Source organism: Saimiri boliviensis, chromosome 13 (assembly GCF_048565385.1).
Source record: "Saimiri boliviensis isolate mSaiBol1 chromosome 13, mSaiBol1.pri, whole genome shotgun sequence".
Lineage (NCBI taxonomy): Eukaryota > Metazoa > Chordata > Mammalia > Primates > Cebidae > Saimiri > Saimiri boliviensis.
Window position 1 is genome coordinate 75,660,471 of NC_133461.1, and position 20,452 is coordinate 75,680,922.

The window sequence follows — 20,452 nt, forward strand, 5'->3', positions numbered from 1 at the left end:
AGAGCATGCCTGCCATTGGGGCTGGCTCCTCATTTGGTGAGTTCACCACAAAACACATTAGACTGTACCACATTTCACCCTAGGGTCAAGCTGCAGATTGAACGACGTCACCGAGGACCATTGTTCCTACAGGACTAGGTAGCCTGTGATGTTGCTTTTCTTCTTGCCCCTGACACCAGCATCCAACAGGGTTCTATTGTACACAGTTCCCATTCTGTAGGGCTTCATAGAAAATTAGCCAAGGAACTCCCCCGGGTGCCAGGTGGCTTGTAATATCTCATTAGGAATAACTGTGTGGGAAGAAACAATATTTTTAGCAGTGGGTAGGAAGTGTTATTGAAATATGACTTATTTGACATTATGGAACTTAGAATCATCGGTTCAAGTCAGATGGTACTATAGTAACTGTAACCACATTGGGGACTGAGATCAAAAGAATGAGAGCTAGAATCTGGCACTAGCTGATTTCTCTCCTTTGCGTATGATTAAACAGCATTGAACCTATCTCAAATACAGCGTCACCAGAAACAATGCCTTGCCTAGTATTGCATAAATGTTACTCAGAGAATAAGTTTCTGGGCTCCTGGAGGAGTTCTGAATCTTTGGGAATTGATCTGCTCTCTGACTAAAGGATGTAGCACGTTGCCAATTTCTAATGAGGTGAGAGCCACAGCGGGGCTGTGTGTGAGCTCTGCTTTGTGGGGAGGCGAGTGAGAAGAAACGCCAGCCACGGTCAAGGTTTGCCAGGAAATAGACTTTGCAGAGTTTAGTGCTCAGGGTGTCTAGCGGGTGGCTCTGGGGAAGGATACCCATGGAAGGGAGGAACGGAAGCAGGATTGGGAAGAGGGAGAAACTGGACTTTGGTGCGGGTGCAGTAGCCTCAGCTGACCCCATGGGGAGTCATGGAGCTGAAAAGGCTCATCAAGGTTGTTCCATATTGTGTTGCAATGACTAGGCTTTTTCACCTGTGCGGCTGTCAGTTCTGGATGATGCAAGAGCTGCAAGGTACCTGGAGGAGTGTGACTTTGGGGCGTGACTCTCTGAAGCAAGCCATTCCTGAAGGGACAGGTTTCTGAAGGCTGTGTGCCAACTGTATTCTCAGCAAGTTGAGGCAAGCATTTCTTCCTTGAAAGGGCACCTCAGCCATGCATCTCCCTCGTCCACCAAAGATGTTCCAAGGACTTATTTTAATGTGAATCCAGGCCACTCCATCAGTAAGCAACTCACAGCCCACAGACTTGGGAGGATCACCACTTAGTTTCATTTGGTGGCAAATAGGAATTACTGCTTATAATAGGAGTTGCTATTTTTTTTTTAATGGAGTTTTGCTCTTGTTGCCCAGGCTGGAGTGCAGTGGCGCGATCTTGGCTCACTACAACCTCCGTCTCCCAGGTTCAAGCGATTCTCCTGCCTCAGCCTCCCGAGTAGCTGGGTTTACAGGCATGCACCATCATGCCTGGCTAATTTTGTATTTTAGTAGAGAGGGGGTTTTGCCATGTTGAACAGGCTGGTTTCAAACTCCTGACCTCAAGTGATCCACCCACCTCGGCCTCCCAAAATGCTGGGATTACAGGCGTGAGCCACTGTGCCCGGCCGCTTTTTAAAATTCATAGAAATATATGGGGACATGTGTGATTTTGTTACATGCATCAAAGGGGTATTGGTCACATCAGAGCTTTTACGTTAGCTATCAGTCATTAAGGAGTTTCTCATAATCCACCCTTCACTCTTCTAAAACCTCATTGTCTTTCATTCCACACTCTATGTCCCTGGGTTATACATTGTTTTTTTAGCACCTACTTATGAGGGAGAATGCACCTGGCTTTTGACTTTCTGTGCCTTCATGTTTTACTTAAGGCAATAACCTCCAATCCATCCATGTGGCTGCAAAATACATGCTTTCACATGCTTTCATTCTTTTAATGACTACATAATATTCTATGGTAAACCATGCTTTCCTTATCAATTCATTCATCGATGGACATTCAGGTTGATTCACTGTCATGACTAGTGCTGTAATAAACATACAAATGCAGGTATCTTTTTGGTATATGGGTAGATACCTAGTGATAGAATTGCAGCTAGCGCTCAGTTTGAGGTGGAATCTGTACTTAAATGTACTTTCCACTTTGACCCTAATATCTTCATGTGTCATAGATCTCTGGGCTTTGCCATTTTAGACAAAATACTTACCTGTAAGTTTCTGAGGGTGGCCAAAGAGGCAAGGCACACCTGAGCCCAGCTGCCTGCCGCTGCCCCATGCCTCCCTCTCACCAGCCCCCGGAGATCTCACATGGAAGCTGGTCTTTCCAGGCATCTCTGCACCACGTCTGCTGCTCAGTCACAGACGGCTTGTTTTCCCAAAGCTTAAAAGGGTGCTTTTGGTTTCTCCCTGCCCAATTCTTCAAAGGAAGATGGTAAATATTCTGGATGAGGCAGTGAGCTGCAGGGAAAGAACATTATTTCAGGAATTAGGGATCTCTGTTTTGCCTTTTATCTACAGGGTACATTTGGGTAAGTTTCATCATTTACCAGGGCGTCTTCTCCATATTCTTTGGGAATGTGAAACGGTTAGGTTAGATGATCCCTAAGGCCCTTTCTGGTGCTGTGATGTTTTCCTTCTTATCTCCATCATTAGTGTGACCTTATTCTCTCTATGCCACTCAGTTCCAGTTGCCTTCGTGTCCTGCCCCTTTATTTTGACCTCTTCACCTTCCAGATCCTTTCTTCACTGTCTACCTAAGTGTTCATGTCTTCTATTTCCTTCCCGCTCTTCCCAGATGCAGTCTTTTTCCCCATGCAGCAGCCTCACCTTTTCCCTTCCCGGCAAGTAGTGTGGGAGGTTATTAGGAGGGTCAGGGCTGGAGGCATTGACTAAGGGTCAGTCTGGCCATGGCAGGTGGGCAGGATGATTGAAGACATCAACAGTTCACTGCCAGGCTTAAGCAGAGCTAATGAGGAGAGTGAGGAGTACATTAGAAGGGTATAACCCCAGCCTGGGCAACATAGTGAGACCCCATCTTAAAAAAAATCAAAAAGTTAGCTGGACATAGTGGCACACACCTGTAGTCCTAGCTATTCTGGAGGCTGAGGCAGGAGGATTGCCTGAGCCCAGGAGGTTGAGGCTACAGTAAGCTGTGATCACGACACTGCACTCCAGGCTGGGTAAGAGAGCAAGAACTTGTCTCAAGAGATAAAAAATATAAATAAACAAAAGAAGGGCATCACCAGCTCACAGCGAGGCTTCCATGCTGTCCCAACGCCAGGAACTTCCAGCCAGGGAATGAATCTATATCAAAATCTATGTCAGTACGATCTCATTTCCTGGAAACTGGCCAGCTGCTGCTCATTTCAGCTAAAAGGCGCAAAGAACTGATTTGGGGGAAGAATTCGACAGTGTAACTACATTAAGAGGTGGAGTGGTGAGATGTGTGCCTCCTCCCCAGCATCAGGGCTGTTGCCAGACGGCCCAGCTGTCATTTCTGGCGAGGTGACAAGACCCTGCGACTCCAATGTGTGGCACTTGCTCATTACCTGGCATCCCAGTGGTCAGGGCCATCTGCTCCATTTGCCCCTCACAAGATGGCAAAGCAGATTCCACAAGACACCAACACTAATGTGCCAGGGGGTGAGGAGCATGGGTTTCCAAACTAGAGAAAGAGAGCAGCCTTCTTGGCAGGCGCCACTGGTACCCAGAGCATCCTCCTGGTCGGCACACCTGTAAAGACGCTCCCAGACCGCGTGCCAGGACACGTGCCTTGTCCTGCGATGATGCTCTGCTTTCCCATGAGTTGCTTGGTTTTAGCCCCCAGAAGCCACACTCTGTTCAGATGAGAAATGAGTGTCCCTGACCTGAATGAGCATTCTCAGTGAGGTCTTCGCTGTTTAGTGCCATGACCCAGAGAGCTGAGCCAAAGAGACAAGGGATGGGGTTCGGTCTCTGGACTCTTAGACCTTGAACATCTCTGCTTTTTCCAATGCTCCCCTACAAAGCACATAAGAGGTTTCACTGGGTAAAAAATGCACTTCTGTTTTTTTTTTTTTTTTTCCCTAGCCGTGCCAAGTTACTCAGGTTCAAGTAGAGTTAGTTAAGGTCATGCTGGATAAATCCTGGAATCATAGTGGCTTAGTACCTTAGAAGTTTAGTTCCCAGTGACATAAAAGTCCAGTGGGCACCAGAGGTTGGGGAAATGGGGTTTTGTTCCATGCAGTCATCCAGGAACCAAGGCTTTCAGAGAGCCTGCCTTCTTTACCATGTGGCTTCCGAAGTTGACCAGGGCAGTGGCGTCCAGCCTGCAGAAAGAGAGGAGGTTAGATCAAGCTGCAGGTGTTTAAGGGCCAGGCCTGGAAGTGCATCCATCATTTCTGTGCACATTTCACCAGGCAGAGCTCAGTTATGTGGTGCCCTGACTGCAGAGAGGCTGAGAAATTCAGTCTGATCTTTTGTGGACAGGAGAAAGGAAAAAACAATGTCCCTATTGCAGAGGGTGTGGAAGATTCAATTCTAGAAAATCATCTCTCATTATTGGTGCATACATGGTATCTTTCTACATATCCATCCATTTTTCGGTCTATGTATGTAACTATGTTTCTGTTAATCAATCCATCATCTATTTACTTTCTATCTACCTATATTTCTCTCTCTCCTCTCCTCTCTCTCTCTCTCTCTCTCTCTCTCTCTCTCTCTCTCTCTCAATCATCATCTCACTATCACTAACATCAGTTACCATCATTGTGAATAACAGAGTGGGCACCCATACATCTTCTAAAGAAAAGCTGAGACCTGGCACCCACTTACATCTGTCCCTGTGTTTCTCTCTCATCTCTTCTGCCTTCACCACCTGAGGCAATCATCGTTGTGATTCCAGTTCTTTGCCAGACATTTTTAGAGTCGTACCTTTTCTCCATGTTTGCCTAAGATGTCTATATTTTCATTTCAGTTGTTTTTGACTTTATAAAAAGGATCTTGTAGACATGATCTTTGGATTCAACTTTTTCACATAAATATTAGATTGCTGTGGTTTCTCCATATTCTGGTGTGCTGCTATGCCCCATTCATGCTGTGACTGTACCTCAGTTTATTCAGCCACTCTCCCGTAGGTGTGCTTGTGGGCTGATTACAGGCTTTGCTATTTGAACAATGCTACTATCATCATCTCTCACATGCTTTGTATCGTATGTGAGCAAGACTTTGTCTTGTCTGAAATTAGGAGTGCAGTTGCTGGGTTGTTCAGCTTGATGAGATGATGCTTAACTTTCAGCTTATCCTCCTGTGAAAATGCACACAGGAACTTGTATACAGCAGGGCCAACTCTTGATGTGGCCAGATATTTTAAGTTTCATCAATCTTCCCATTGTTTATTGATGATTCTAAGACACATACAATAACCTTTCTATGGTTAATTTCCCATAGCGGCTGAATTCCCAAAGGGATCATTATTTTCCCAATTTCTTACCGCATCCCAAAGTAGGGGGTGTCCCAAGTTCTCAAACAAACTCTGAATGGAAATCTGAATGGAAGTTCTAATGGAAAGATTTCAAGGGTGGGGGAGGCTGCCATGTGGACATTTGTAGGGAGCGGCTGGGTAGTGAGTCCCTTCCTCTGCCTTCGCAACATTTAAATTCCTGTATCTTCCTGTTTGGGCTATTCTAGATACTTTTACATGGACTCTACATTTTCGCTGATTTTAGGAAGGTCAGGAGACAAATCAGCGCCAAGCAGGTAGAATTCCTCAGAGAAGCCCAGTCAAGTTAATATGCGGTAGAGGAGAAGGGAGCTAGAATGTCTGCTGGCTGACTGACAGCACTTGCAGCAACCTCGGAGTATGAATTCAAATAAAAATAATAGTTTTCCCTGCAGCAGCTTGGTCGGTCTTGTCAGTGCCTTCCTCTGCAGTTGAATCCAGGTGCAGAACTGCGCTTCCCCGGGCCTGAATGCCATTGCTGCATTTAAATCTGCCCTCAATCTGTCTGGTTTCGTAGGGGCAGTCTTGTGAAGATAAATCATGTAAACAAGTTACAGTAATGGAATACATATTTAGAAACTGTATTTTTGAAGGCTTGTATCCACCGTGGAAAGGAAGGGTCCTATAGTCGTTCAGCTTGTTAAGAAAATCCACCTGTCTGGAGCAGGCACCTGCTTCACTCAGGTAGCCAATGTATAGTAAAATGGGGGGACCCATGTGGGTTTTTCTCCATTGAGTGGGGGAGGGTAGGAGCCTATTTTTTAACATGTGAGTGGCTTTTCTGCTTGGGTGCACAGCCCTTTGGTGTGATGAAATGAGCAACGGGAAACATAAGGAACATGTTTTATTCTCTCATATTTTCTCCTCTTCCCGCTTCTCTTTGCAGGCTAGTGATCTTTTCTGTTTCTCCCTGCCTCTGGCTTTCCCCCGTGATGTGGGCTCTGCTTTTGCTCTGACTTGAAGTGGTAAACTAGTTGAAAATCCAAGCTCTCCACCCGTCACTCACTTTCTTCCCTCTGAAAGTACAGAAAGAGGAAGCAGATGCTCTGGGCCCGCTGTGACCCAGGAAAGTGCTGGAGTTTATCCAGTAGTGTCCTACAGAAGTACCTGCACTTTCCCTGACAACTGTGCTCCATCATGCTGGCCGGACACATCTGCTGGGTGCATTTGGGCTTGCTGCGTGTTACTGCCTGACCCCTTGGGTTATCCCCAAAACTTCCACTGCATGTTCCCTTTGGAAAGCCAGACAGAATGGCTTTTATCTTGCAGAGTCTCTGCTAGCTCCCACCTGCCTCTGGTCCTCAGGTCCCTGGTCTCCCTGTTCGGTGGAGGCAAAGGTACGTACTGAAGCCTTAGTGAGTGCGTATAGGATAAGGAGATGTTCCAGAAGGATGACATGGGGGCCAGCCAGAGCGATTGTCTTCCAGCTGGTGTGAATATCCTATTTATGTGTTGAAGCAGGTGGGAAGTGTGTCTGTGTTTATGGAGGGTGGTGTATGCTGGATCCCAGAATGTGGACCTTTTCCATGAGATCAGAACCTTGTTCGTTGCTGCAGACTGAGTGCTTAGAGCAGTACCAGACATACAGTAAATGCTCAATAAAAATTCATTTCACAAATAGAGAATCCAAGAGATGTTGTATGTCCAGGACTTAGGCAGAGGCCATTTGGCGAATTACATGGAAAATCTGTGGTATTTGCATAGAATTTACAGTGAAAATCTGAAGCCTTGGGCTGGGCTGGTCAGCACCTGCTCTGCTCATGTTTACTGGAGTCTGCAATTCAGACTTGTCCATGCAGACAAAGGACAAGAGATCAGAGAGGGGAGAGGTGGTAAGGAATCAGCCGCATGTGCCTGCCCTCGCAGGCTGGCCTGGAGAGCTGCCCTGCAGGCTGGGGCTGGCTTTGCCGCTCTGCTTCCTGGATGTCATCAGGCCAGCCTGTGCCATGTGATTGACAGCTATGGTTCCACGGCCCGGGGGCCGGGGGTGAAGCACATGTGCCCAGCAGTGGCCGATGCCCCTGAGTCAGGAATCAAAGAGCCTGGTTTCATAAGTGAAGAAAATGGTGCCATTAAAAGGCAATTATTCAAGTGGTGTGAGTCAGCGAAGCAGCTCCTGGCAACGCCAGGCAGGAGAAGGCAGTGGTGTGGGGAGCTTTCTCTCCATCTCTCTCTTTTTAAACAAAGCTCAGGCTGGAGAGCAGGGCTTGCACCTGCATCTGGGTGATGTGCGGTGAGAGACTTAGACTGCCAGATTCCTTTATCTGAGCAACATCAGGAATGGCGAAGACAGCCTCAGACCAGAAGAAAGGTCCTCATCCTGAGGAACAGGGAATTGAAAAGACCCTTCAAGCTGGCTGTGTACTTGACCTTCACCCTGCTCTCAGCTGCTGCACAGGGAATTCCCCTGCCTGTCGACCCAGCGGATGTGTGAATAAAAGGAGAGTGTGTGCTGGAGCCTGTGGCCCCAAGAGTAGGGGTCAGACGTCTTCCCCTGTGCTGCACCCTAGCTGCCTGCTGTCCCCTTTCTCTGATGGAAGATCGGGATGATTTCATTTCTAGAGTATTTTTCTTGTTTCTTTTTTCTTTATTCCTAAGGCTGCGTTGTCTGCTGCCATGGCAACCAGCCCTGCCTTACCCACCTTCACGTTGGGGGAGGTGTGATGGGGACAGGACAGACCGTGCCTCCAGCCTATCCTCTGAGGCTCCTGCGCAGGCAGCCATGGCAGAGGTGTTTGCAAAAACCACCTGCTTGCCTCCCGAATCTCTCCTGCTGTTGGTAGACAGCCTAGAGAGCAAGGAGGTTTTTCTTGCCTCAGAAGGACAGTGGCGGGGGAAAGGGAGCAAACATCGTACAACAGGCACCAAAGCACTAGATATGGGTTTAAGGTTCAGGGAATAAAAACAAAATTATAACAGAAGAGCAGACCAAGGCTGGAAACAAGTCAGCCCTCACTCCCGTCCTCTCCTCCCTTCTGAGCAGAGCCGTATCCCCTCTCCTTTGTTTTAGTAAATCAAAGTCGAAGCAAGTTCAATTGCTTTTTTGAGATGAAAATCTTTTTAAATTGGGCTGAGTTTAAACAGCAGTTTAAACAGCCTTTTGTCTGTTTCATGTTCATAACCAGGTCATAGTTCATCTTAATTGATAGCGTTTTTAGTCTGCCATGGAGTTTGTCAAAATTGAAGGAGATAAAAGTTCAGCCTCTCTGCCTTGGGTCCAGTGAGCTGGTTAACACTGCCAAGGGCAGCCGGGCTCAGGGACCAGGCTGTTTGGTGGTGGTGTGGGTGGGCAGGGGGCATCATTTGGTGGAAGGTTCCAGGCTGGCTGGAGAAGGGTCAGCAGGACTGGGCAGAGGGCACAGTGGCTTTTTGAGGTGTCACGCCATGTTGGAAGGCAGTAGTAGGTCATGGATCTGCTGAGGGTGAGTGAGGTTGCAGAGGGGCAGAATCATGGTTGTGCAGGCAGAAGCTGAATTAGAATGTCCAGGAAGATGTGAGCACGTCCCAGTTCAGCTCAGGCGAACACGGAAAAGACAATCTGGGCGCTGAGGTCAGAAACAGCTTCTGAGGCTCCATCTGGACCACTGAGGCTCTTCAGGTCCCAGTATATTAATTCTGCACCGAATTTCTACCCTTGGCTTTTCTTTTATAAATTTTTATGGTGGTCCCTAGCTGGAGGGAGCAGGGGACAAACTGAGGAGCATGCCCAGTGCTGAGGACAGAGGCCCTGGGGAGGGGTGAAGGCTGCAGGCACAGAGGTCAGCCCTGGCTTGGAAAACTGAGCACCACTTAGGAGCTGAGTGACATCTGGGTGAGTTACTCAATTGCTAAGCCCGAGTCTTCTTATTTAGACAATGAGGCTGTCAAGTCTACACAGCTCTTTGAGGGAATTAAGTCAGGTGATTTATATAAAGCCCTCAGCACAAGGCCTGGCTCAGGGGAAGCACTTCAGTGAAATCTTTATGCCTCTGGGTCAGGAGCTCTCACAAGAGGCCAGGCCTGTTGGGATCATTGTTAGAGCAGCTACAATCCCTGATACAATCGTTGGAAAGCTCTCCATCCTCAAATTTTCAACCCTATAGAACTTTCTTAGAGAGTTTTTTTGATAATCCTTTCTGTCTTCTCGAATCCTGTATCACTTTTCATCAGCCAAATTCCACTGGAATTAGTTGCCTGTGCCTTAGATGTTGGTGTGTGTATGTCTCTTCTTACTCAGTAGCTCAGAAAGATTTGGAAGACAGGAGTTGTGCCTCTGTTATCTCTGAGCCTGGGGACAGCCACAGTGAGTGCCATGGGTTCTGGTTGCTGAAGTGCCTGGGCCTCTGCCATACTTTGAATGACATGCTTCTCCCTTTGCACCCCCTTGGGAAGCAGGTCCTGGGAGGTGAGCACTCATGGGAGGACGAGAGGGTGAGACAAAGGTCTCATCAAACTTCTCCGTCTGCCAGGGTCAGCGCCTTGTGACAACAAAAATAGATTTTAAACGTTTATGCAGTACGGGGTCTTCACAAGCCCGAGTTTCAGCTGGCAGGAGGAGTGGGCAGCTGCATTTCCGTGGAAACGAGCCATCTTTGTGGTTGGTACTGTTGATACAAAAGAGAAAGGCTATAATAGCGATAAAAGCTATGATTTCAGTACACCGACTATGTTATCTTCTCTCTTAGCCTTTCATGTGGTTCTATTTATTTCTCTTCTTAAATATTTACAGCATCCTTCTGAAAATAAGAATAAAGATAATATAAAATTAATAATATTAATGATAATGATGGTAATTCCCCTTTTTGCGTATCTCCGTTATGCCACAGTCTGTGCTAGATGGCTTGTCTACATTATTTCTAATCCTCACAATAACCCTGTGAGAATATTCCCCCCATTTTACAACTAAGGAATCCAGGGCTTAGCGAGGCTGTGTAAGTTGCTGAACAACCTAGTTGGCAAGCAACCACACCTGGATTTGAACCAATGTCTTTCCCTCTGAAGAGCCCTGCATGGGATTTAGACTCTCTGAGTCAGAAGTTATTTCAGCACCATCAGAAGTGGAGTGGAGTGAAAAATATTAATCTTTTTGAAATAATGCTTTTGTTTCCTCTACACAGACACCTCAAAAGATACCTGCACTTATATGTTGATTGCGGCACTATTTACAATAGCAAGGTCATGGAACTAACCTAAGTATCCACCAATGGTTGATTAGATAAAGAAAATATGGTACATATATACCATGGAATATCACACAGCCATAAAAAGAATGAAATAATGTCCTTTGAAGCAACAGGGGTGGAGGTGGAGGACATTTTAAGTGCACTAACTCAGAAGCAGAAAATCAAATATTGCATCCCCTCACTTACAAGTGGAAGCTAAACAATGGGTACGTGTAGACATAAAACACACTGGGGACTCCAAAAGAAGGGAGGAGTGGAAGAAGGGGTGAGGGTTAAACCATTACCTAGTGGGTAGTGTTTAATGCTTGAGGGATAGGTGTACTCTCCCCACCATTATGCAATATACACATGTAAGAAGCAAGTACCTGTACTCCCTGAGCCTAAAATCAAAATTTAAGAAGAATATGACTCTTTTCCCTGAAGCCCCAGAACTCTCTGGAGTTTTAGCCTGCATTCCTTTAATCTGTTCTTGAGAAGCAGAAAGAAGGAGAAAGGAAGGTTTCATATCTGCATCTGAGGATCCTGAAAAAGGCCATTCCTTGTACTCTGAGAAACATTTCAGGACATGGCTATTCCCCCCAACCTCTTTTTATTCCATCTAGGTTTTGAGATTCTGTTCCTTGCATTTTTCTGCCTTTCCCTCTTATGTTGAAATATTCCAAATTAGCCCCACCAATGCCCCTCCTATATATCTTCTCATGCCTAGTGGTAGTAAGATTTTTTTCTCTGTGCCAGGGATAAGAATTAACTTCTGAGTTGGAACTCATTTCTCTCCACTCTAATCCTATCCATCCTCAAATTTTCAACCCTAATAAAACTTTCTTGAGGAGTTTCTTGATAATCCTTTCTGTCTTCTCAAATTCTGTATCACTTTCCATCAACCAAATTGCTGGAATTAGTTGTCTGTGCCTTAGATGTTGGTGTGTGTATGTCTCTTCTTACTCAGTAGCTCAGAAAGATTTGGAAGACATGGGTTGTGCCTCTGTTATCCCTGAGCTTCACTCATAGTAGATTTCCCCAAACCATTATGGAATCAATAAAAGCTCTCCTCCTTGATATTTCCTTTATTTCTGATACCTAGCTGCACCTCTGAGTCTCACACTGTCACTGCTATGCACATGGATCTGTAGAAACTAAGATCCCAGGACAGCACGTGAAAATGTGACCTGCTTTAGTATTGCGTCCTTGGGTAGGGGCCTCTTTCCTCCATTGCAGGTAGCACTATCCTCTGTGAGTACTACAGAGTGACAAGAGGTCATTCAGATCCTCCAGTGGTTGCTTGGCCATGTGCCTGCCTTTGCAATGTGCTGTGCCTGGGAGTACAGATGGTGCTTTCTTTCAGATCCATTTCAGACTCAGGAAATCAAATTTCTGTCTTCCCCTACTCTTATATCTCTCCTCAGAATGTCCCAAAGCCTCATGGCACAGCACAATATGAATGTTTCCAGGGGGAGGACACTAGACACTGGCTCTGATGGGACAGAGTGGACTGACCAGTAAGTGATCAATGGCTCTGTCTCTACTCCAGCTGTTGCAGTAGAGCATGGGCTCGTCAGGACCATGGACAAGGCTAAAAAACTGGAAATCTTTTTTTTTCTTCTTCCTTTTTCTTACCAGCTGTCTTGGTGAAGACAGTGAAGGCCAGTGAAGCTAAAATCCTCTTCTGAACAGACTAGGGGAGGGGAGCAAGTGACATCCTCTCTTCTTGGGAATTCCAGTCTTTGCATCAAAAATTGGACCCTCTGATTGTCTAAAGTAACCTACATGGGCAGAGCTCTCTTTTCCTGGAGGAAAACCCTCATGTACCAACCAGGCTGACACTTGTCCACTAATTGCCTCCCACTGGAATGTAACTGGTTCAGGTATTCCACTCAGGTGTCATCAATTTCAGAGGGGTCCTTATTGCCTTTTAAAAAATTGCATATGGACTTGTTCAAATCAATATTCTTATATAAAACAGTGGAAAAAGCCATGATATTTTCTCTTCCCTTGAATTTTTTTTAGTATACACATTTTATATTCTTCCTTTAAAGCTATTTCTGTTGCACAGCTGCTTTACCGAGACTCAGACTCCTACGGGCCTGCTTGGTCCGACACGTACCTTGAATATCCTTTCACAGTGTTTGATTTTTGCAGTTGGTTGTATAATGAGGAAGGAGTGTGCAGTGAGTTTGGAGATTCCTATTAACCAGGTCACCTGTGAATCTATTTTCGTGTGCTTCTTTATTAGAAATAGCAGGGAACACGATAATATTTCAACACAACCACTTATAGAAGCTTGGCTTAAAAAATATACCTTGGTAAGTTTTCTTTTTTCATTTGACATTTCAAAATGTTGTACTACAGTTTCTCATCATCAAAACATCTCTTCTTCATTTACATTCTGGGCTGTGAATAGAGAGCATTACAAATGACTATGATATTTTGGGTTGGCATTGGGACTGGCAATCCTCTGCCTCAGAAGTTCCTATATCTGGAGTGCCCTATTCTGTTCTTTGTCTTGCTTTTGAAGAAGGTGGACTGTAATGAAATAGACTTAGAACAAGGTGGTAAGGCCAGGTAGGACTTGGAAGTAGATAGAAGAGAGTTATCTTCAGACACTCGAGGGAGGATATCTCTTGAAAAAATGTAGACTGGTATGGTCCCATGTTGTACCTAATGACAGAATCACTGGATGAAAACTTTGATGGGACAGATTCTGATTCAGCCTAAGAAAAATCTAACAAATAGAGCTTCTGGACTTTCTGGAACAGGTTGCCTTGTGGGAGAGGAGGTGGATCTGCAGGCACAGCAGGCAATAGACTCCAGGCCAACTGGGCCACCTGCCAGGTGTGGTCCTTCCTGAAATAACAGGCCTACGTCAACCATGAGACACAGTGGTACATGGCATAGCAATAGCTATGGGGGCACTGAAAAACCACAGGTATTATTATCTCTCAGGAGTAGAAACTGTAAAACCTTTTGAATTGCTCAATACCAATGCCCCGAATGAGCCACTAGAGCCAGGGCTAAGGACGGAATGTGAGAATGGAGTTGTTGAGGCAGATAGCCTTTTATTTCAGGCAGATACTTTACTAATATGGCCTGGTTATTTAGATTATGTCAAAAATCACCTAAAATGAGTCACAGTCCTTCATTTTGTTGCATTGCTCAGGACTTGGCCAACATCTTGACAACATCAGGATGTTATTTAAAAATATACTACTGATCCCTTTCAAATGCAGAGAGTTTTATGGTTGCTATAGCACTTTCTCATATATTTCTCCCTGTGATCTTCACTATCACTTTCTAAGGAGGCATAGAAAATATTATTATCTCAATTTTTATATGGGGGAAACAGTGGCATGGAAAGTTGAGTGACTCACCCAATGCCGTGTGGTAGTGCCAGATCTGGGATGGATCTAGCCTGTGGAACTCTGAATCATGGAAGCGAGGCAGTATTTTTGGCTATGCTAATGACTAGTAATGTAACTGTGGACAGTCTTATAGGTAAGATGACGGTGTTGGAATAAGATAAAGTCCAAAGTACCGACCATATTGCTGTTGTCTGAGCTTCTATTGCCTCTCCATAGAGCATGCTGTCTGCCATAGTCTTGACTTCTTGCTTGGCTGCTAGTAATACGAGTTTGTGGGCTGGGTGAAACCAGTGGCATTTGTGGGCTGGGTGAAAGCAATCGGATGCATTGGGGTGTGTTTCCAGGGTGGAAACATGACACTTCAGCTGCTATAAGATCCGTTTCCAACACATCGCTTTCAGAAGCTTGAGATCCTTGGCTTCAGTGTGATTCCAGGTTTGGAATTTGAGAATATGTTTATTTACTTTGTGGGTCCAGTTGTGGTATGCAGTGATAGAGGTGGCCTTTCTGAATTCAATAACTCTAAATGGAGAAGAGTCAGCTTGAACAGTGAGGTCTCTGGTGTTACAAGGAAAGTTGAGGTTGCAAGGAAAGTTATAGTTTAGTCTGCTTTTATTTCTGAATTTTCTAATTGTAACTATCCAACTCCAAATTAGGTTTTATACTGCTTAAAAATCTCTAGATGAAGCTAACTTCCTCCTTGACTACAAAAGTAATATATGATTGTTAAAGAAAGATTTAAAAATAAAAAAATTTAAAAATTTCTTTTGCAATTTTCTATCATTTTCCACAGAGAAGTGCTATTAAAATTGTGTTATAATTTCCTGTAATGTTTTTAATACATCTATACATATTTTAAAACAAATGCAGCATAATACTATACATACTTATAAATCTCTTTTGCTAATGGTAAACCTTTTCCTAATGTTCCCTTAAAGAAGGATTTATCTGAAATTGGATTTAGGAGACACCTAATTTTCTAGTGTGATGATGTATCAAAGTTCATTTAACCTACTTTCTATTGTTGTAGGTATTAGGTGCGTATGACATTTTGTAAATGTATATAATGTGAAAATATCTCACATACATCATTTTTTAGAATTTTTATTTTTGTAGAGCCAGAATCTCTCTATGTTGGCCATGCTGATCTCAAACTCTTGGCCTCAAGTGATGCTCCCACCTCAGCCTCCCACAGCACTGGGACTATAGGTGTGAGCCATGGCTCCCCACCTTCACAGAAATGCTTGACAAGGCATTAGATATAAGTCTGGTTTGTTCAAACAGAAAAACTATAGCTGGATTTCTAATTTTAGGGTATGGCAACTCTGCTGGGTATTTAGGAGAAAATTATAACCTATACACGTAATATGGTTAATCGATACGGTAACGTCAAGAGAGACCCGCCCCTCTGTCACCATTGTCAGACCTGTTAGTGTGATCCTGGCTTTTCACATGGTTAATATCCTGCATAAACATCAAAGCAGTGGACTCATTTTTCTTTTCTGTTGATTCTCCTGTAGCCTGATGAAGTCCTCCGATATCGATCAGGATTTATTTACAGACAGTTACTGCAAGGTGTGCAGTGCACAGCTGATCTCCGAATCACAGCGTGTGGCCCACTACGAGGTAAGGACAGCTTTCCCACTGTTTGCAAATGCAGGAGGGAGCATCCTGGGTCGTTGTTGTAGGACTCCAAGATCCTCCCTCTGGACTTGGGGCAGATTTTAAGAACCACAGGGCTTGAGCCTGTACAGTCTGAGGTCAAGGCCAGCACAAGTGTTTATGTGTGGAGTTAGGAGTGAGAGTTGGGGGCGTCATTGTCAGACTTGGGCTGCTTCCCAGATCCTTTTTTAAAATTTGTATCTTAGCCTCTGGAGACTCTGCTTGGGCTTTCTCTACTTGTTAAATCTATCACTGCACATCCACAAAGTTCCTTTCAAAGCATTGTGCCAGCTCCTCTCTCCACCTATGACCCCGAAGATAAGCTCAGAAGACCTTTGTCAACCACTGCAGGGAAAGAGGCAGCAAGTAACGAAGGACCTGGGTCACCTCCTCCCTGCAGATTGCTTCCACCTGATGGCCAGTATCCAGCATGTGCTTATCACCATCCAGATGCCTTCTGCAGAGTTATAACGAAGTTTTAAAGTGCAGATACTCTTGGAAGTCATGAATCAGTGGCACTGGGTCTTTAGGATGGACGAGCAAATGGCCGCCTTTTGATCCTCTACTGAGAGCAGAGGATGAGAGCAGAGAGGTTAGCCTGTGTGTGAGGATGAGGAAGGAGTGAGGTGCTGTGGCTGGAGTAAAGAGAACCAGGGAATTCTGAGATGCTGGGCGCTACCAGGGCATGTTTTGTTTTCAAGAGAACATATACCAGTAGGAACATAAGCGTCTTTCTTTTATTTCTCTCTCTCCCTCCCTTTCTTCCTCCCTCCCTCTCTCTTTTTTCTTCTTCCTTTTCTTCTTCTTCACCTTCTTCCCCTCCCTCCCTCCCTCCCTTCCTTCCTTCTTTTTTCTTTTTTAGAGACAGGGTCTCACTCTTTCACCCAGGCTGGAGTGCAGTGGCGCATGCATAGCTCACTGCAGCCTCCACCTCCTGGGCTTGAGCGATCCTCCCACCTCAGCCTCCTGAACAGTTGGTACTACAGGCACATGCCACTGAACTCAGCTAGTTTTTTATGTTTATTTTTAGTAGAGACTGGATCTTGCTAAGAACACGAGTTTTCAAGCATAAGAACTTGAAAGTAATTTTAGATTGGAAGCCTTAGCAGCAATTTTCTTTTTGTCTGACAAGTCTGACAAATGCCAGTTGTCACTGTCAATCCTCAACCTCCTCTAGGCCTCAGATTCCTCTATGCACAATGAAAATGATTATAATAACACACACACATATGCACCCATAAAGACAGTCAACAGGCCCTGCATACTCCTCAGAGTTCTGTGATGACCAAATGAGATCTATCGAAATTGTAGCTGTGAAAATGCTTTGGAAGCTGTAAAATCTACCAGACGTGCAAAGTTATGTTTTTATTCATCATTAACTCCTCTGCAGCAATGTTTCAATGAAAGCAAATGTTTGATGAAAACTTTAAAATCAGCATCTGTGTAAAAAAAATTAGTATAGTCATTGTTAAAAGGCAACCAAGTGTTAGAAGTCAATTCAAACTTAAAAGAATTATCTAAAAAAGTCTATTGTTTGAAATTAAGGACTTTCTAATTTCTGTAGCTATGACTTCATAAACATATTATGGGTGTGTGTGTGTGTGTGTGTGTGTGTGTGTGAGTGATAGAGTCTCGCTTTGTCACCCAGACTGGAAGTGCAGTGGTGTGATCTCGGCTCACTGCAACCTCGGCTCACTGCAACCTCTGTCTCTCAGGTTCAAGTGATTCTCCTGCCTCAGCCTCCCAAGTAGCTGAGACTACAGGCATATGCCATCACACTGGGCTAATTTTTTGTATTTTTAGTAGAGATGGGTTTTCACCGTGTTAGCCAGGATGGTCTTAATCTCCTGACCTTATGATCTGCCTGCCTCAGCCTCCCAAAGTGCTGGGATTACAGGCACTAGCCATTGTGCCTGGCCATATGGTTTTATTTGTATGATTTCCCACGTTAAGGAAATGGGGGAATTTGTCCCTGCTCTGAAATTCCATAGCCTCCTATTAGTTCTTTATGTTCTTCCTTTATTAGACTTTTTGTGATCATTCATAATCATCTTACTAGATTTATAAGGACAGAAACGGAGTTTCATTCATTTGGTCTTCCATAATTGCTGGAATAGTGTCTGCACGTGACAGATGTTCAGAGAGCGTTTGTGGAGGGGGTGGGTGTGTTACAAAACTGTATCGTTGACCCTGTCCCACACTGCCTTACCAGAAAAGTAATGTCAGAACATTGAAAACAATGAAAAATTGTTAAACAAGAAATTCAGCTGCTCAATTAAGTGTTTAGTTGTTTGATCACACATTTTGCACGTCTTCCTGTTAACATACTGTACTCTTGCTGTTACACAATCTAATTGTTTAGAGAATGCATTAGTGTTGGTTGAATGTAGCTAGATGACATAGAGAAAATAAAGCAATTACAATAGATCTGCAATTAACAGTGTTACACATCATCGAGGTAACATTAAATGCATTTCCATTAAATGTGGATGGAAACTCTGAATGATATTTTCCTCCCTTTCTTCAGGCAGAGGTAAGGCCCTTTCTACAGTGAGAAATAGCTGTGCATTCTTGCTGCAAAGCTGCTGAGCATGTGAAAAGGCCACAGACAGGACTGAGGGTATCTTATATCAATCTCCGGTCTCCCCAGCTTTGGCTGAGGCTTCTCCAGCACCACATCTTTGTCTCTAAGAAGACCGTTTGCATCAGATGATCTCTAAGGCCATTTGAAAATTGATATTCTGGTTCTGTCAATCTGCCCCTTCCCACCAGAGACACCTTCCCTGCTGAAGTGACTTATAGAACGGGTCTCTAGGAGATCGAAATTCCATCCAATTCATTGAAATTGTTGTTACACTTAGTTTCCATGTCCTATTACCGATTTGTTTTAGTATGATTTCATTCTTCATTTCAACTTGATAATTTTCTCAGCTTCCCTATGGGGCAAATCAGTGAAAATCCACTGTGTATTTTCTGTATGTACAGCAATATTAGTGTTAGTTATTTCAGGGGATTCTGAACCTATATGATAAATTATTCTTGTCCTTGAGAAGCTCATAAACTTCATTGATAGAAAAAGTCACAGATAGTTCAGTGGGGCAAAAATACCTGTGTGATTCCAAGCACATGACCTGTAGAATTCTGCTGTCTTCTTTTAAGGAGCTACTGATGGAATTTGATACAAAGAGAAAGTGTTAGGGTTTTGTTTTTTTTTCCCTCCCACTTGGCGTCCTGATGTATGCTACATCGTGCTGTTAACTTTGTAGATATCTGCATATCACAAATTTAAAAGAGCGAGGCATCACTGAGAGCTTTTTTTTTTTTTTTTTTTTGAGAAGGAGTTTCACTCTTACGCGATCTCAGCTCACCGCAACCTCCGCCTCCTGGGTTCAGGCAATTCTCCTGCCTCAGCCTCCTGAGAAGCTGGGATTACAGGCACGTGCCACCATGCCCAGCTAATTTTTTGTATTTTTAGTAGAGATGGGGTTTCACCATGTTGACCAGGATGGTCTCGATCTCTTGACCTTGTGATCCACCTGCCTTGGCCTCCCAAAGTGCTGGGATTACAGGCTTGAGCCACTGTGCCCGGCCACTGAGAGCTATTATGGCCAAGAAAGACTTGCTGGAGAATGTCATGGATTTATCCATGCCTCCACAAATGGGTTAAGTTTAGGGGCGAGTGGAACAAGGAAAATCTTGGTATCTGTCTTTCAGGAGTATTGAGGGGGCTACCCTGGTAGCACTGTATTAGGAAAGGATGGGGTCAGGATGTCAAGGAAAGAGGAGTTTGGATTCTGTGAGGCTCTGAAGCACCTGGCAGCATAACACTTCAGTTAAAGCGTTTCTAAGTTAAAACATTTCTAAGTGATAGATAGATGGTGGCAGTCAGGGCATACTGTTGGGGAAGAAAATGGCTTTTGGTATGATTTTTGCTGTGAGACTAGTGTGTTAGTCTTCTGAAGTAGGAGAGCAAAAGAAAAGAGATGGGTTAATGCCAAATAATTGGACACTCCATTTGAAAGGCTGAACCTTTGCACAAGAGCACAGAAAAACCTAATACATGTCTAATCAACCAAACCTTTTCATGCTATGCTTTAAAAATCTCTTTTTGCATATGAAGTCCTCAGGTGGAAAAAAATGGGGAACATAGAGGCATTATTATTTTTCTTACCTGCTAAGCGTTAAGAACACATTAATGTTTCAGTGGGAAATATAATTAGATGTTGTCTCTATTCACTGGACGAATAGTCTGAGTCAACACAACAAGTAGACACAGACACAGAGGGAAGAGAAAGCTTTCAAAGGAAAGGGCCTAAGCATTATGGGGGTTAAAAACAGTTTTCCAGGGAGGCCATTTGTGTGATTTGCTGCAGTTTCAGGAGGCTAAAGAATAATTTCCTGCAAAGGGGAAAAGTTGCTTGTATGAGTGAAGGAGTGGCTTTCTGCAATGTGGGAAGAAGAAAACAGTACAGGGCAGAAAGATGTACACTCATACACCCACCCACAACACATACACCCACACACCCACACATACACAGAAACACATGCATAAACACCCACACACACCCACAAATACATACATACAATAAACACACACACATACATAAACACACCCATACACACACACACACACACTGCACACATAAAAACACAAACACACATAAGCATGTGTTTATACATATACACACATACATCCACTCCCAACACCCACATACCCACACATACACATACACACACACACACAAACACAATATACCACGACCTCTCACACATACACACATAGATACACAAACCCTCCCACACATAA

The 20,452-nt window shown here is 44.3% G+C and overlaps 1 protein-coding gene across 4 annotated transcripts in view; it reads left to right on the forward strand.

The window, feature by feature from the left end:
- ZMAT4 (zinc finger matrin-type 4) overlaps positions 1 to 20,452 on the forward strand; it is a 386,463-nt gene that overhangs the window by 57,902 nt on the left and 308,109 nt on the right. For all 4 annotated transcript variants that reach the window (XM_003942398.2, XM_074383839.1, XM_074383838.1 and 1 more), the window contains exon 2: positions 15,504 to 15,609. In XM_003942398.2, coding sequence (XP_003942447.1) covers positions 15,508 to 15,609 — 102 coding nt within the window. In that variant the 5' untranslated portion in view covers positions 15,504 to 15,507. The remainder of the gene's footprint in view (positions 1 to 15,503; positions 15,610 to 20,452) is intronic.